Source organism: Protopterus annectens, chromosome 2.part0 (assembly GCF_019279795.1).
Source record: "Protopterus annectens isolate FY-2018-M chromosome 2.part0, PAN1.0, whole genome shotgun sequence".
Lineage (NCBI taxonomy): Eukaryota > Metazoa > Chordata > Ceratodontiformes > Protopteridae > Protopterus > Protopterus annectens.
The window spans coordinates 92,908,943-92,926,093 of record NC_056728.1 but is presented as its reverse complement, the minus strand read 5'-3'; the positions used below and the strand labels follow the sequence as shown (position 1 = coordinate 92,926,093).

The following is a 17,151-nucleotide window of genomic DNA, read 5'->3' as shown; positions in this document are numbered from 1 at the left end:
TAGGTGGGAAGTGAAGAACAATACTGCTGCACAGAGGTTAGCCCACCTTAAGAAACAGCAAATATGGATACCATCACAACAGGCATAATGACATACACAGTAGTAGTTGAGTGGGCTATAATATATTTAACGAGTCTAGTATCTATGCTCCTACTTCTTGCTCAAGGGTAATTTTTGTGTTAATGACAGGATGGGCATAGCGCAAAGGATGCTGTCAACTTTATTTGCATACTTCAATCAACTAGGTAGAATTGAAAGCCATCATTAGTTCATCTGCCTTTTTGATTATCTGCTTGCAGATAGCATATTTTATTTCTCCTACTATTTTTTCAGTAAGATGTATGATTTTATATATATATATATATATATATATATATATATATATATATATTTATATGTCTTGTAATGTTGCATTCTAATCAAAAAATGAAGGAAGGAAGAAAGAAAGAGAAGCATGTACAAAACTATTCATATAATACCTATAGATACAAAAAGTAAACATTAAAATGATGTAATATGTCATTAAAGCTAAAGAACATCAAATTAATTGACTTTTATTTTGTTTTTCAGGCTATTGACACCTTCTTTTTCCTGTTTTTATTTGCTGTGTGGATGGTTGCTTTTGGAGTGGCAAGACAAGGAATTCTCAGGCACAATGAGATCCGTATTGAGTGGATATTTCGCTCTGTATTCTATGAACCATTTCTTATCATGTTTGGGGAATTACCTACAGATGTTGATGGTAAAGGCCAAATAATTAAATTTTCAGGGTCTGCCTTATTCTATTTATATTGTCTCTATTACAGAATTTCCAGTGAAGTGAATCAGTAATGCTGCACAACTACAGAGAAAACAACAAACAGCCATAAAATGCAAGCAGTTATGTCTATTTCTGGATTAGATTTTTTCACTGGTAGCTGTAATATTCATTTTAACATTCTGAAAAAATGTGTTAAATTTGTTAAACATTCCCTGAGTGGGTTATTACCATCTGATAGAACTACTTGTCTCTTTATGAAAGGTTATTCTAGTATTTACGCAGCAGTTTTTATATTGTCAATTTTTGTGATTTGAACTTTGAATGAACACACTTCTGTTTCATAACTGTCTTCAATATTTATTCTAAATTACTTGTAAAGTGTATGTCAGTGACATTTTGCTTCCAGCTATCAATTGTCTCCTCTTTTATCTCGTTAAGCTAGACATATTACTGTATACATCTTACTTAAATAAAATATGCCGTTCATTTCAATATGTTAAGAAAAATAGAAAGCATATCAGGACATGGGTCAGAAATAGTATCTTCTTCCTAGATACAGATTTTTGAGGTGAAGCACTTAGTGATAGGAAACAAAAGACAAAAAGATGAACCAACATAGTAGCTTAATAAGCTAACTGTAAAGATCTACCTATATGATGTTTTTCCAAATGATAGTGCAGTAGATTTTGATGTCATTGTGAGTAAAATGATTAACATACTAGTAAACAAGATCTAAATTATCAAGGTTTCAACTTTTTGATTTACACTTATCGACTTTCTACTTCTCAGTCACTGTTGATGTATCTTTTCTCTTTTCCTCATTTATGTGTGACTGTGGAGTTAGTGTATATACGTAAAGGAATGTGGAAGAAAAGTCCCCCACATAGAAGGTGAAGGGGGACTTAACCACCAAAAACAAAATTAATTTTTCACTGGTTTGAAGCTTTAGCCATTGTTTGTCTGTTTGAAGCAACAGCCATTGTTTCTGTTATTGTAGAACCAATCAAAATTCTTAGCAAGTAAATTAACTGAAATACATCACACAAAGTTGGTTACAACAGGACTTCCTAATGGAGAATCATGCATCTAGCTATCATGTGATCTTCCTTTAAGGGAACTTCATCTAAAACCACCACAGCATTCATACATGAGTTCAGGTGCGTTTAGTTGCATACAGTTTACATCACAGACACTATTGAAACAACTGTAGCTGTAAACATAAATAACTTATAAACCTTCTAGTCATTGTCAGTTAAGCATTATATAGCTCGTTCAAATCCTGCCTCTTAAACCTCATTCCTGCCCTGCATATACTGTTCCCACAATTCCCATTTTTTTTCCTATGTAGTTTGCTACTTCCATTTTCTAAAGATCCCAATTCCAGTTGTTTTATCTCTGTTACTATATTCACTACTTCTAGTAAAGTTGGTCTATACTTTGATTTCCATCTTCTAGTAATACTTTTTTTGGCAGCCACCATAATTAGACTGAGTAGGGCTTTACTATGTCTAGGCAATTCCGATTCTGTAGCACAACTCAAAAAAAATCATCTCCCTCGTCACTCCAATTATCATGCATCACACCACGTCCTAACAGATGTATGTCCCTGAGTATGTTTGCGGCTTTAAAATAGTTGCAGTTGTGTAGTCTGTTATGTCATTAAACAATAAATTATGCACAAACAAAAACAAAGTGTCATTACAAAACTTTCTAAATGGCACAAATATAATGGCTTTTTGACTTATTTAGGAAAAACAAGAACTTGTCAGGAACAAGCAGTAGACCCAACTTTTCTCATCCACTACTACATTGATAGTTCTCATTATAAAGTAGGCAGAAGGTACATTTTCTAACAAATTAGTTACCTATTTTTCTACTTTTGTTTCAGTATCTAGGACCAACTTTAAATGTTTTTTTAAAAGCAGCATACATTTTTATTGCGCATGATCATTTCATTACAAAAATACAACAATCTGGAGTTAGATCTGCATTATGCTAGAATAACAGCCTTGCCACTCTCTCATAATAACAAGGCATACTCTGTTAGCAAAAATGGCTTTGGCATCAAGGAAATAAATGTCCAAGGACTGATTTTGTTGCCCTTGGTCATTATGTAGTGCCCCCCCCCCAATTTAGCTTAATATTAGAATTCTATAATAAATACAATTTTGAAAACATACATTTCATTATTTTCATCCCTGATTTGTTTTGGTGACATGATTTGCCACCAAAAGTCACATATGACTTAATTCATAAGTATCAGATAAGGAAAACAACACTATCAGGTTGTCAGGAATGACTATGCATAGTCCTTGCAAAGACGTATCTTCTTTATATGTGCACTGAAGTAAGAAGACAGTGAGATGTTGGTTGCTTAGGAGGAGTACTTTTCATCCTGGTTTTAAGGTGCAGATTTAAAATGGATATATTTTCCAGTTGTTGTGTAGTGTTACATAACTGGCAAACTCTTGTTCTTTCCTACTGTACACCTTACAGAGACTTATGTAAATGTTCTCATATATAAAAGATCACCTTGGCTTTAAGCAACAGATGTAAGCTTTCCATAATCCCATTAATATATTCTCCAAAATAAATCATTGTATGACTTCTCAAACAATTACACTACTTCTGGCTTTTCTCAGTGAGAGATCGCCACAATGGCTCACCTTGTCCACTCATGATTGGCAGTAGAGTTTTACAGTGTTGAGTTGCAAGCCTGGCGCCCAACCTTCCACAGAAGGCACACACATGCACTTATGCCTAGGGCCAATTTAGAGTGCCCAATCCACCTACAGCATGTCTTTGGGATGTGGGAGGAAACCGGAGCACCCGGAGGAAATCCAACTGACCACAGGGAGGATATGCAGACTCCGCAAAGAAGGCACCCTAGCCGAGGATTGAACTGGAGAACCTCTTTCTGTGAGGTGGCAATGCTAACCGCTGCACCACCGTGGCCACCCTTCTCAAACAATTACACTAATCATTCTAATACATAAAAGTAGTAGGCTCTACATAGTTGATAGTCTTTATCAATCATTATTTTCTTCCTGTTTGTACATACTAATTATATAATCAATGCCGTATATATCATAAGCAGTTTACACTAATTCAGTCTCTAGATATTTCAGATTTAATGATATGTATGCTCAAGCTTACTTCATTCATAATGAATCTCTTTTGTACTATTGAATATAAAGCAAAGAGTAGTTTATTTTTTATACATTTGTCCTTCTTAAGTGTTTTTTTTTTGTATTAATAAATTTCACTTACATTACTGTTCTCCAGTGTGATACTGGTACACACCTGATTTATACAGCAGGAAGTCCTCATACACAGTGAAGGCCCCCTCCATGGGTCCATTCTTATAAATTTCTTCCATTATGCTCTCAGGAGAGGAAGGGACACTATAGACAGATTCACCGTAAATCTTGTCCTTTTCCTATGAAGGAGTATAACCAGCATCACACTTTTTCACACAGGGTGGTGTACTGAGTACTATACAGGATGGATTTTGCCACAGCTGTACCTGGCTCATTTGATACCTGGTGCCGTTCCCTCGTCTAGCACACTTCAACTCTAGCTTGAGGAGTAAAAAAGAAAACACACAGTATTCTGAGCAGACACGCCTCCCTTTATCTCCTATATAGGAGCACCAGGTGCTGATGCACTATGCCCTCAAGCCTACGTGAGAGCAAAAAATATACATACAGGGCAACTGGCACTTCTTCCTTCCTCATAAGCAGGAATAACAGGTCCTGAAACCCTCATTTACATGAGCAGCACAAAAAAATTGGATCTTCCAAGTGTGTCCCCTAACACCTTGTGTCCAGTGCTGCTGCCCTTTTCATCCCACCTCAGCTATGCTGCTACTGCGCTCGTACTGATCTTATTACGGTAAGTACATCGTTTGTTTTCTGATCTCATTAACTTGTTTTTTACAAATCAAGATGAATGCTTCTATCAAAAATGAAAACTCTGGTTTAAAATGAAATCTGCTTCAGTAAAAACATTTTCTACTTTCATTTATTTTATGTGATTAACTTTATTTATTTTTTTATTTATTTGCAAGCTACTGCATTTGATATCAATCTGTGTACACTCTATGGAAATGAAACAAAACCCCTTTGTGTGGAACTGGACAGTGACATGACACCGAGTTTTCCTCAGTGGCTGACAATCATCCTGTTATGCATTTATATACTGTTCACCAACATCCTTCTTGTGAACTTGCTTATTGCCTTGTTTGGGTAAGTACAGTGTATTTGTGTTAATGATACCTTTTTAACAGCATCAACAAAATTACTTTTTGTATTTCTATTTGTAAACAGTAGTCATCAGTTTTGACATACCGACTAAAGAACTACCAGATTACCAACAATTTGCAGGGTGTTACACGTAGCAGACATACTTTTTAAACCATATTTAAAGAAACATGACTAAATATTAATTTCCAAAATCCATCTCTCAGCCTTCTGCAACATAAAGTTGATTTTGTAACCCATTTATCACTTTCCTTTAAGTCATCGCATTACTTTCCAATTGAATAATGGCTGGGATGCCAAAAGTGCTACTGCCTGCATTACGCCCTAATACCGGGGGGAAACAGCAGGTGGTAGCCCTTTCCAGTTCACTGACAGACCGACCTCAGTGATTCCACGTTTGTTAGAATCACCAAGGTAAGCTGTCACCATGCCATGCTAAATGCTAAAGATGCATTTAAAGGGAGCATCTCATGCTAATCATCCATGTTCTCTCCCCCAGAAATGTTTGTGTCCTTCGGATGAGACATTAAACCGAGGTCTCATCTGCTTGAATTGGTGGTAGTTTAGGTGGATGTACAAGATCCCACAGCACCTATTGAAAAGAGTAAAGGTCCATATTTAACACAATCTATTTATAAATACATATATAAACAGTTTTATTTCTATTTATTATTTTTCTTATTGCATCCTCAATGTTATTCTTTCATAACTGACTCCTACTCTTTCTTCCACAATCTGTTTTCTGCAATATACCTGCCAAAATCTGTTTCCCATTTAACAAAAATTCATTCAGTCTTTCATTCCATATAACTCATATTACATAAAATAAATTCTTATTTACCCTTTTCACATATTCTTTATTATTCTTATAATAATATCCACACATACTCATATACATATTTATATTGTTTATGTCAATAATATTCTCAAAAAGTTTTTCTTCACACAACTTTTTCTAGAGTTTTATCACTCCTTTACATAAAAAAACATGCTCTGTTGTCTCTTCTTTTCCACAAAATAAACACACTATTTCAACTTTCATTTAATATGACATATTCATTGGTAATTTATTTAATACCTGTTGCCATAGGACGTCCTGGCACTCTACTATCTAGATACCTCACTTTTTCCTTACTTTAATGGCTTTATAACTTCTTTTTTTCTGGTAAATTTTACCATGGATTTATATAATAATAATACTGTTTCATCATATTGATATATAGTATATTTTTTTCTCTATCTCATCAGTTTTTATTTTCCATGTTAGTATTTATTCTTGACAATTTTTAATTGTGTCATTTACATATTTTTCTTCTTATTCTCATCATCTCCCAAATTTTTTGTATTTATATTTAAATATTCTCACTGTTAAACTCTCATTCTATTCCTTTACCCACTTTAATACCCTATACAAGTTTAAAGGAACTGAATAAACAACTAGATTTAGTAAACCCAATGCCCTTTCAGCTTCACTTTATATACAACACACTTCTTTTCACTGGGTTTAATCTCGGATCCCATATGAAAGAAAATACCAAATGCACAATTTTCTTTTCATGTTTGACATATAATCTATTTTTCTCATTAATACCGAATTCACCAGATAAACCCTTTTCTTGAATGCTAATCTATATATCCACCAAAGCAAACACATTTCCTTCATCAAACCATCTGAATGTGTCATAACTATATTATTTTTCATTGAATGAAGTATCTTTGCTAGGAATAAAATTTGGGAAAATTCACACCCCCAGTTTTCACCACATCACCCAAACCCTTACTTTTATCTTTATGTAAGGTCATTCCTATTTCCTTTAAAGATCCATTCAGACAAACCAACACTTTCATCACCATATTTTGTTCTTAGCAACTTCAACTGTATTGTCTGTGTTTATCAAAACTACTAGTATCACCATCTCCTTTGTTATCACATATCTAGCATCTTTCATTTTATAAGTATCTATAATCTGTGTTATCTGCAATGTTTATTTAATTCTTCTCATTTTCCTTCCGTATAAATGTTAATATCCCATTCATTATCAGATTCATGAACAATGCAATCAGTATTCCACACATGGGATATCTTTGTCTTATGCCACACTTCAAGCATATTAACTCAGCTACCCATTCAATAACACTCACAATCTATTATTCTGATATGCTGACATACCCACTCTAATAATTCTTATTAATTATGCCATACTTCTCCATAACATCAACAAGTAGTTAGGAAATCCTTCTATGTAGCCCATCTAATTACTAAAGGGTTCACATTTAGAAATAAAGAGGTTATAGTGCCCCTCTACTCGTCACTCATCAGACCCATCATAGAGTACAATGCCCCATTTGGGATGTACCTCACAAGACACTTCCAACAGCTGGAAAGACCACAAAAGTACCGCACCAAGAGGATTACTGGCCTCAAACATATTTCCTATGCAGCCCAACTGGAAGAACTCTGGCTGTACTCAGTGGCATATCGCTTACTCAGAGGTGATCTCTGCCTGACTTACAAAGCCTTGTCCAACTCACAATTGATGGACATGCTCCACCTAAAGAAATCCAAGTCACTGTGAGCCACTCACTCTAATGAGCTAAACCTCGCCACAACAATAAATAGAACATGCTGGAGGGATAGATTCCTGTCACAGAGACTCCCCATGCTTTGGAACAAAATTCCTAACTACATTAGGCAGAGCCCCTCACTAACACTCTTCAAGAGAAACCTTGACGAGTGGATGGGTAACACAAAATACACCCCTGGGATCACTTCATTGGCTCTTATTGACAGAGGCTCAGTTAATTAATCAATGGGGCAGTGAAAGCTGACACACTCTGGCTAGGCTTATAAATGCCCTCAGGCTGATAGCCTAGTACCTACCTATGAGCCTATGAACATCCCATAAACCATCATGTCGTTCTGTATTCAGCGTCTTGCTAATATCATCTACCATAAGTTACCATCTTCCCTTTTACTTAGAAAATCATCTACAGTGTCTCTCACAACCAGTAACAATTCTTGACATCCCTTCTTTTTATACCATGTGTACTTTCTTCTTTAATATCAGTCATCTTTCCTTCCATTCTTCTCTATATTGTTCCCATAAAACTTTTATAATCTATGTTTTTAGTGTGAATGTGTCTCCTATGTTTTTCATCCTTCTCATCTTTCTTCCACACAAATTTTAATATTCCACTATATAACTCTTCATAAACAAAGCCACCCTTCAACCATCCATTCAGTACATTTACAAAAGGCTCTCTTTGCCAGTACATTAATTTCTTGTACATTCCTTACCCTATATGGTATAGACCTGATACTGAATCGGCATTTACTTTCCTAAGTACTTCATCTAATTCATTAATCATAATTTCTTTTCAAATTCTTCCTTAGCTCATTCTGGAAATGTCTTTACTTTCCATTCACTTTTATTTTCTAAACTTATATTCTAATACACATTTCCCAGATGCTGTAATGCAATACTCACCATTTGCTCTTGTGTTCTTTTTATCTCTCCTTCTACATTTTCAGTTTCTCTCATTATATTAATATCCTCTTTTACTATTTTACCAAATATGCAGATGCCTGCTTCTTTCTCTCTAATAAATAATATCTCTAACTAAAGAGTAATGTCTTAATTTTTCACACTTTCTTTTATATATTTCTTTTTGCATATTATAATAATCTCTTATACCATTTTCTAAATTTTATAATACATTTCTATACATTTTCCATAATTCACTTTCTCTACATTTTTTACACCATCCTGCCACTGAAAACATACTTTTTTATACTTCTTTTTAAGTTAAATCCACCGCTCAGACCAGTTTTTATAGAAGTCCTTCATGGTTATATGTTCCTTCCATAACTGAAATACTTCTCACACTGCAATTTTATCCCATAATTTCTCATTTATCCTTTTTTTTTTCTTTCTTATTTTAATATACTCCATTTTTCCATCATTTCCATCCAAATTGCTAAAATGTCTGAAAAATCCATCACAACTGTAACACTATTTGCTTTTTCCCCTCTATATTTTTTTCTTTTTCTACAGTTTCTGCTTCATGTAGTTCACCCTCTCCCCCAGACTCTTGTTGCCTTTCCTTGTGTATGTTATCTTCCCTTTCTTTTTTCATTATTTACTGTTTCAGACACACAACTTCTTGCTGTATGTCTTTTATCCCAACACTAGTTACATTGTATCTTATCACAATCATTAATTTAATGAGAAAAGTCCCCAGAAAAAAACATGATTTAGTCTGGCCAGAATATCTTAATGTCACTTTATGACCAGCCACAAAAAGAATACTTGGCAACTATTTCACCATATTATTTTCACATTTCAAAACAACTTCCCTCCTCAACCCTCCAGTCCATAAACTTCTCTCATCTTTAATTTTCATAATGTTATCAAGAGTTTCACACAAACCTGCATGCATTTTTAACATCGTCTTTCTCCAGTTTATCAGTTCTAAACAGCAGAGTAACAATTTTTAAATATTTAAATTACTGTCAGAAAATAAATACTAGTTCCATGGATAATATACTCCTTTTTGTTTTGTAGTTCCAATCACAAAAAGTGTCTGTCCCTATATGTATAAAAGACTGTATTTCTTGAGCTATTGCCACATTATACCATACATAATATCTGTCTTTTACAGTGTCATTTTTGTGTTGTTATTCTCACAGTTGGTCTTTTCTTCTTTTTGCTGCTGTCCTCTTTTTGCCGGCTTTCACTGCTGCATATGTTTAATTACTGAATTCCAAAAAAACGAAGCAAACACCATCTGTACCACAGCTATGGAGTTTATTAATAACAAATAAAACACAGGTAGCATGGTATCATTTTATCATTTTTGTTAACACTGTGTCCTTAAGGTTTAATTGACATGAATCACATGTCCTTGTCAATATTATATAATGAATAATGCATTTTTTGTAGATTGTCTGATGAAGGGGCATAGCTCTGAAAGCGCTCGCCTGTGTTTTATTCGTTATTAATAAACTCCATAGCTGTGGTACAGCTGGTGTTTGCTTCGTTTTTTTGGATTTCATATTTTACACCGACTGTTTTGTTCATTGTGAGTGGATTTGTGTGGTTTCTGTACTAATTACTGAATTCTCTGCTGCCACAAAACCAGACACCTTCTCAGTTTCTTACTGTTTTCCTCTTTTACTTTGTCACTGTTGCATAAGTTTTAACTGCTGCATTCTCTACTGTCACATCACTGGTTTCTTCTCCATATTTGTCCAACCAGCTGCCAACGATAGAAATATACAAACACTAAAGTATGCTGAAACACATCCGTTTAATAGCAAAGCTTTCAGGTACAAACCCTTTATCAATACTCATTGAGCATTGATAAAGGGTTTGTACCTGAAAGCTTTGCTATTAAACGGGTGTGTTTCAGCATATTTTAGTGTTTGTATATTTCTTCTCCATATTACCATCCTCCAAGAAAGTTATCTGCCATCTCCCATCATGAAATAGCAGAACTGTCTCTTAGATTATCCTGCTCAGTTATTTTCAACAAAACATGATCTTTGAGCCCTCCTGATGCCAGATTTGTTATCTGCATCCACTCCAACAGATTCACACTGCTCATTTGTATCATTCATCTACCACAAAGGAATTTTTATCTGCATTCTGATAATCCATATAAAACAAAATTTCCTCTAAATTCTCATTTTCTACCTCCAAACTCTCCATAATGTTCGCTTCTCTGCCGTGCTGCTGCTGCGTCCCCTAAGCCTCTTCCTTGATACTGTAGGATCCCTCTTGCACCATCTATCAGCTCCAAAGAGTATAGGAATGTTGCTGATGCTCTAATCAAATTTCCACTAGCAGTATAAATATCCCTTTGGGGCTCCCCCAAAGAGGCTATTAGCCTATGGGACTAACCCAGGTAACAAATGACAAGTAAAAAATAAATGTGAGACAAGATTTACATACACAAGGAATTCAAATAATCTATCTGATGTGTAAATTCGCATGGCCACTCATGTTAATTAACATGGTTATATTTCCATGTGTTCCCATTACTCCCAGTGGCAGATGCTGTGTTACAGTAAGTATGGGAGATTGTAGTTGGGGGGATAAGGGTGGCAGCATATGTGCATATCTGCTGGAGTGTGTATGTGTGTGTGTGTGTGTGTGTGTGTGTGTGTGTGTGTGTGTGGAGGGGTGCATGTTTCTGCCTAGGTGGTCAAAGTAGAGAGTTAGGGGATCATTAGATTAGGGTTGTGTATCCATGAGTGCAAATGTGTGAGGGGTGTGTGCATCTCAAGTACACTGAAAACTTGTGTGTGTATGCGACTTTCTGTGAGTGAGTGAGTGAATGTGTGTGTGTGTGTGTGTGTGTGTGTGTGTGTGTGTGTGTGTGTGTGTGTGTGTGTGTGTGTGTGTGTGTGTGTGTGCGTGCGTGTGTGTGTGTTTGTGTGTGTGTGTGTGTGTGTGTAAGAATGTCTAAATGTATGTGTATGTGCGTATGTATGTGCAAGAATGTCTGAATGTGTGTGTGTGTGTGTGTGTGTGTGTGTGTGTGTGTGTGTGTGTAAGAATGCCTAAATGTATGCGTATGTGTGTATGCAAGAATGTCTGAATGTATGTTTGTCCACGTATGTATGTGCAAGAATGTGTCTAAATGTGTGTGTGTGTGTGTGTGTGTGTGTGTGTGTGTGTGTGTGTGTGTGTGTGTGTGTGTGTGTGTGTGTGTGTGTGTGTGTGTGTGTGTGTGTGTGTGTGTGTGTGTGTGTGTGTGTGTGTGTGTGTGTGTGTGTGTAAGAATGTCTAAATGCATGTGTATGTGCGTATGTATGTGCAAGAATGTCTGAATGTGTGTCTGTGTGTATGTGTGTGTGTGTGTGTGTGTGTGTGTGTGTGTGTGTGTGTGTGTGTGTGTGCGTGTGTGTGTATGTGTGTGAGTGTGTGAGTGTGTGTGTGTGTGTGTGTGTGTGTGTGTGTGTCTGTGTAAAAATCTCTGACTGTGTGTGTGCATATGTATGTGCAAGAATGTCTGAATGTGTGTGTGTGTGTGTGTGTGTGTGTGTGTGTGTGTGTGTGTGTGTGTGTGTGTGTGTGTCTGCCATACCCTTACTAATGAAAAAAGCCTATAGTTCTGATAGTGGAACATCAAACACCAGAGACACTTTTTAAATATTACTCTAAGTCATTTAAAAAGCTAATAGAACAACACTTTTGTATCACAAATTATTTTCTGAACAGTAAGTAAAGAACTCTAATATCTAGTCTTAGTGACTGACTGTTAGGTTCCATGATTTATAAAGGACAGGACAAATTTTAAAGAGACTAAATCAAGGACAGTGGAGGGGTGCTGGGAGTGTGCCTGAAAGTCTACATGAGTGTGAGAGTGTAAATGAGGAGGTGCCTGTGCCAACAAGATGCAGCTAGTCATGAGTACCACAGGAAAGTGCTGATTAGCGCTAGAGATAACACCATATGATTGAAAGACATGCAGATTAACTGATAATGAGGTATTTCCTCATTGTGGCTGATCATGTCTCTGAATAGCATTTTCTGCATTCGCTAACATAAGGTTAGGGAAAGCTCTCTGAATTACAACCAATATCGTTTTATTCGGTCATATAAATAAATTGAGCATTTGTTTTTATCAAATTTCATGTACAATGATTTAATGAGAAAAGTTAAACAGACTCACAGAAGTCTTGCAGTCAGTAAATAGAACTTTAAAAAAATCTATTTTCAGCTTGAGAATTTACATACAGTAAAATGTGGAATCATAGTTCCTTTTCAAGAAGGGCCTGGGACCAATGCCTAATTTAGTGACATGCTCAAGTTCACACAGTAAGATAATAAACAAATATTTTCTGCTTCCTTGTGACATATCTTGATGCCTCTTTCTTTTATTTCTTTTATGTTTTTCTTTTAAAACTTACTTCCCCTCTTTTGCCTTCTTTATTTGTCTGCCTGCAGGAGTATTGCAAAGTTAACATTTTTAGCATAACTTTACTGTTCTCTCTAGCCTACACTAGTATACTGTATAGCAAATTGTAACTACATTACTCATATGCTTTACTTATGTTTTACTTACCTGTTGTATAATTGCTGCCTTTTCTCATTGTTTCATTGCATTTGATTTTATGGGTACTATATTTTATTGAAACTGACATAATTTTATATATATCTCATTCTATGAGCTGTCTGAAATGGTGCAGTTGGATCAGTATTTTACTCCAGTTAACAAATAAAGAAACACCCAGGAATGATAAAGGTCATAATTCATATATTAAATATAGTTTTGCTAGTTATAAAAAATAGAAAAATAGACCAAAATAAATAAGAAACTTCACTGAGCAGTGAATGTTCCAAAGTAGTATATTAAAGTACACAGCAAGTACTCAAACAAAAACTGCAAGACCATCCAGCAGGGCCAGCTTTAAGTAAAATGGCACCCTAGGTACAGATCTTCATGACAACCCCCCCTTCCCACATACACACACATCCACCAATCACTACACCCCTTCTTCCTCCTTTATCATGACCTCCCCAATTCATCCAGATTAATTGTACCTACTTTTATTTACTATTTTTCTATGCACATTTCATCTTGCTCATCAGCTTTTTCCTGTATCAATGTAATTGGGTAAAATAGCATTGTAATAACTGAATTAAGCAGGGTTAGTTTGGGGGATGCTGGATCCCCACAAGCCTTGGGGTTATAGGTGTTCTAATGTGCATTTTAGAGTTTTCCCCACCATTTTTGCTCCAATGTTGGCCTGACATTGGCTATCCCTGCATCCTTTCAACATAGTCTAGGGAAAAGTGCCTACCACCCTACCCCCTCCACTACAAAACAAAAAGGGATAGTCCCCTGCTCTGTGCCCCTCTGGTTGCAGGTTTAAATTCCTGTAGTCATATATTTCAAATGGCGCTGTTAAAGATATATACATCATACCTCCTTACCCCTATGCCTAAAAGACAACTGCTTTCTATGTTCCACTCTGATGTCAGACTGGGACAAAATTAAAAGAACAAATAAAATGTAGTTACATATTTACAGTTGTTGCTGTCAAACATATATAACAGCATGCCTCCTTACTGCTAGCCCCAAAAATAACTATCTGTATTTATATCTATATGAAGAAAGTGAAAATGGTAGCAATCACACTAATGTATTTCAGTTTGTGTACCACAAAATGTACACTGCCCCTAGAAAGGCTATAGGGACCTTTTGTGCATACCACTGAGGCTTGGGGGGGGGGGTAAAGAAATAATGGCCACAATCTCTGCAGTCCCTGTAAAAGCTAAAGGTATATTCTGCGTATACCTTAGAGGTTTAATTGTAAGAAAAATATAAATAGCAGTGACCATACTGTTACCAGCTATCCCCCTCCACACACACACACACACACACACACACACACACACACACACACACACACACACACACACACACACACACACATACACACACACACACACAGACACACACACACATGCACACACACACACACACACACACACACACACACACACATGCATGCACACACACACACACACACACACACACACACACACACACACACACACACACACGCGCGTGTGCGCACCCGCGCACACACACACACACACACACACACACACACAATCACTCACAAACATAAACTATAGCAATACTGGACACTAAAAGCTTATTTGGTTCAACCATATTCCTGGGATGGTACTATAAACCAGTGCCCCCCCCCCCCCCCACAGCTCTTACAATTCGCTTATTACAGTTAGATCTATGCCCCTCCAAGCTCTTCCATTGAAAAAAATAAGAAGAGGCTATTCCTTCTACTGACATACCAGCCATGACACTCCCCACTCCCTCCTTCCCAAGCCGATTAAGACCCATTTCTGTCCCCTGCCCCCACCCCTTCTTCAACATATTTTATTAAAAGCAATAATGTCTTCTCTTAAACTGCAGTAAATGTTTCTGCAAGTTTTACCTTGTCAGCACAGAGTGCTAGAGTGCATATGTTTTAGTTAAAAAAATAATTATTTTTAAAGTGTAGCAAACCGCTTGCTACAAATGTATCAAACAGTTGCTACAGTTTATACCCTGTCCACACATAGCTTCACAGCATTCAGGCTTTTAAGAGAAAATATTTTTTTTTTTTACTTTTAATCTGTAGCAAACTATTTGCTTCAGTGGAGCAAGCATTGGGAGATTGCACCCCCCAGCACTTTGTCCCTGGGAGAGTTGCCCCTCTCACCCCACCCTAGCAATGCTACTGCTGGACCCTGTTTTAGCATATGCCAGTCTAGTGACTATTGTTTAACAATTTCATAAAGCAGCAGGGTTAAGTCATTTGTATCCCTAAATGTCTTCTGTATTCATCAATTACATCCACTGTACTGTGTATATACCAACTGTTAGCTTGTGGTAAAAAAAAATATTTAAATGTCATAATAACAATAAATTCCATTTTATTTCATACAAATGCACATTACTCTTTCAAAGCCAGCTCAATGACTGTTTAAAATGAATCTGTCCCAAACAAAACGTCCAACAAACAAATAAAAATGACACTGTGGTTGGCTTGAAGAAAACCGGTCAAACAGCAGGGATACAATCCAAAAGAGACTTTAGTAGCACTTTCGTCCAACCAAGATGAACTTCCTCAGATAATACAATCATATTAAAACTGTTACCTTATACACATGAATCAAATGAGACTCATTAGCAATTCAGCCTATCACATCCCCCAGCTTCTTAAGAGTAACTATCAACATTAATATTCAAAGAAATTCAAACTAAAAACAATAATAATGATAGTAATGGCAATAGTTTTGAATTAAGATGCTCAGAGAGGATTAAAGGAAGGCGGACTAACCAACAACAGTTCAACCAATCCAACTGTCAGGATTGTCACCATCCTCCAGACAGGACCCAAAAGGGTCAGAACTACGCGAACGAGGCAACTCGCAATTCTTCCTTGTGAGAGAACCACAAACAGATTGCTATGAGTGTACCATTAATGTCTGTGGCATCCTTTGGAGCGAATGAATCAAGTGAATCAAGTGTTTCAACTCTAACTTTAGCATCAAATTTATCTTTGGCAGATGTAGATTTGGAGTCTGTTTTACTGTCTAGGGAAACCGACTCAACAGTTGTATTTGAAAATAATTTTGGTTCCATGTTATAGGATACAATAGAAACACACATGAGGATTATTTCAATTTCAGATGGGGATTTCCATAGTTACAATTTTTCAGATACTGCCTTGGATGTTTCTATGGCTGATTTGTTATCTAAAAGTATGACTTTTGTGCCCAGTAAAAGGGCAAACTTATTTAATATTTTGGTCAATTTGAAAATGTTTATATGTAAATTGAATCTGTCATTATTGTTTGGCAATAATTTTTTGGGAGGGGAAGGATATAGGGTGGCTAGCACCTTTAATCCCCCAGTGTATGCTATTATCTGTGTTTCAGAAAATCTGTGAACTTGATTTGAGGAATATGTCAACTATAAAAAATGTTAGAAAAGGTAGTAATTTGAATGAACAGGAATTGCTGTTATTGAATTTTTTGAAGGAGCAGAAAATATGAGTTATGAAGCCAGATAAGGGGGGGGTGGCCATGTAATAATGGCCCTTTTTGATTATAAGTCTTGAATGTTACATTTATTGGATAGTGTGGCTTATGAAAAGGTTTCTAAAAATGAGTTAAATGTGGCATATAGGAAAGTCTATGGGTAAATTAAGGATATGCTTATAAAACAACGTATTAGCATTCAGTTGTTTAACTATTTGAACATGGCATCCCCCGTTTTACCTTGTATTTTCAGAGTTCTGAAATTCCATAAAGATGTCCTTAATCCACCATTGATGCCAATTATTGATGGAAGAAATTCCATAACAGCTGCATGTGCTAAATTCCTTGATTATAGGCTTAAAAGATTTATTAATTCTAATCAACAGATTTGTAGACTCGTGGAGTTTTTTGAGCACCATTAAAGACTTGACTTGTGATTCTTCATGTAATTTTACCACTATAGATGTTAAGGATCTTTACACTCTCACACCACAAGGGGAAGGAATTAATTGGATTTTGGAATTTTGAGATGAACTTGTATAAAATAATTACTTGAGTTTCAAAG

At 36.0% G+C, this 17,151-nt stretch overlaps 1 protein-coding gene across 1 annotated transcript in view; it reads left to right on the top strand.

The window, feature by feature from the left end:
- TRPM8 (transient receptor potential cation channel subfamily M member 8) overlaps positions 1-17,151 on the top strand; it is an 820,991-nt gene that overhangs the window by 639,792 nt on the left and 164,048 nt on the right. The window contains 2 exon segments of the mRNA XM_044060289.1: positions 571-742; positions 4,830-5,007. Coding sequence (XP_043916224.1) covers positions 571-742; positions 4,830-5,007 — 350 coding nt within the window.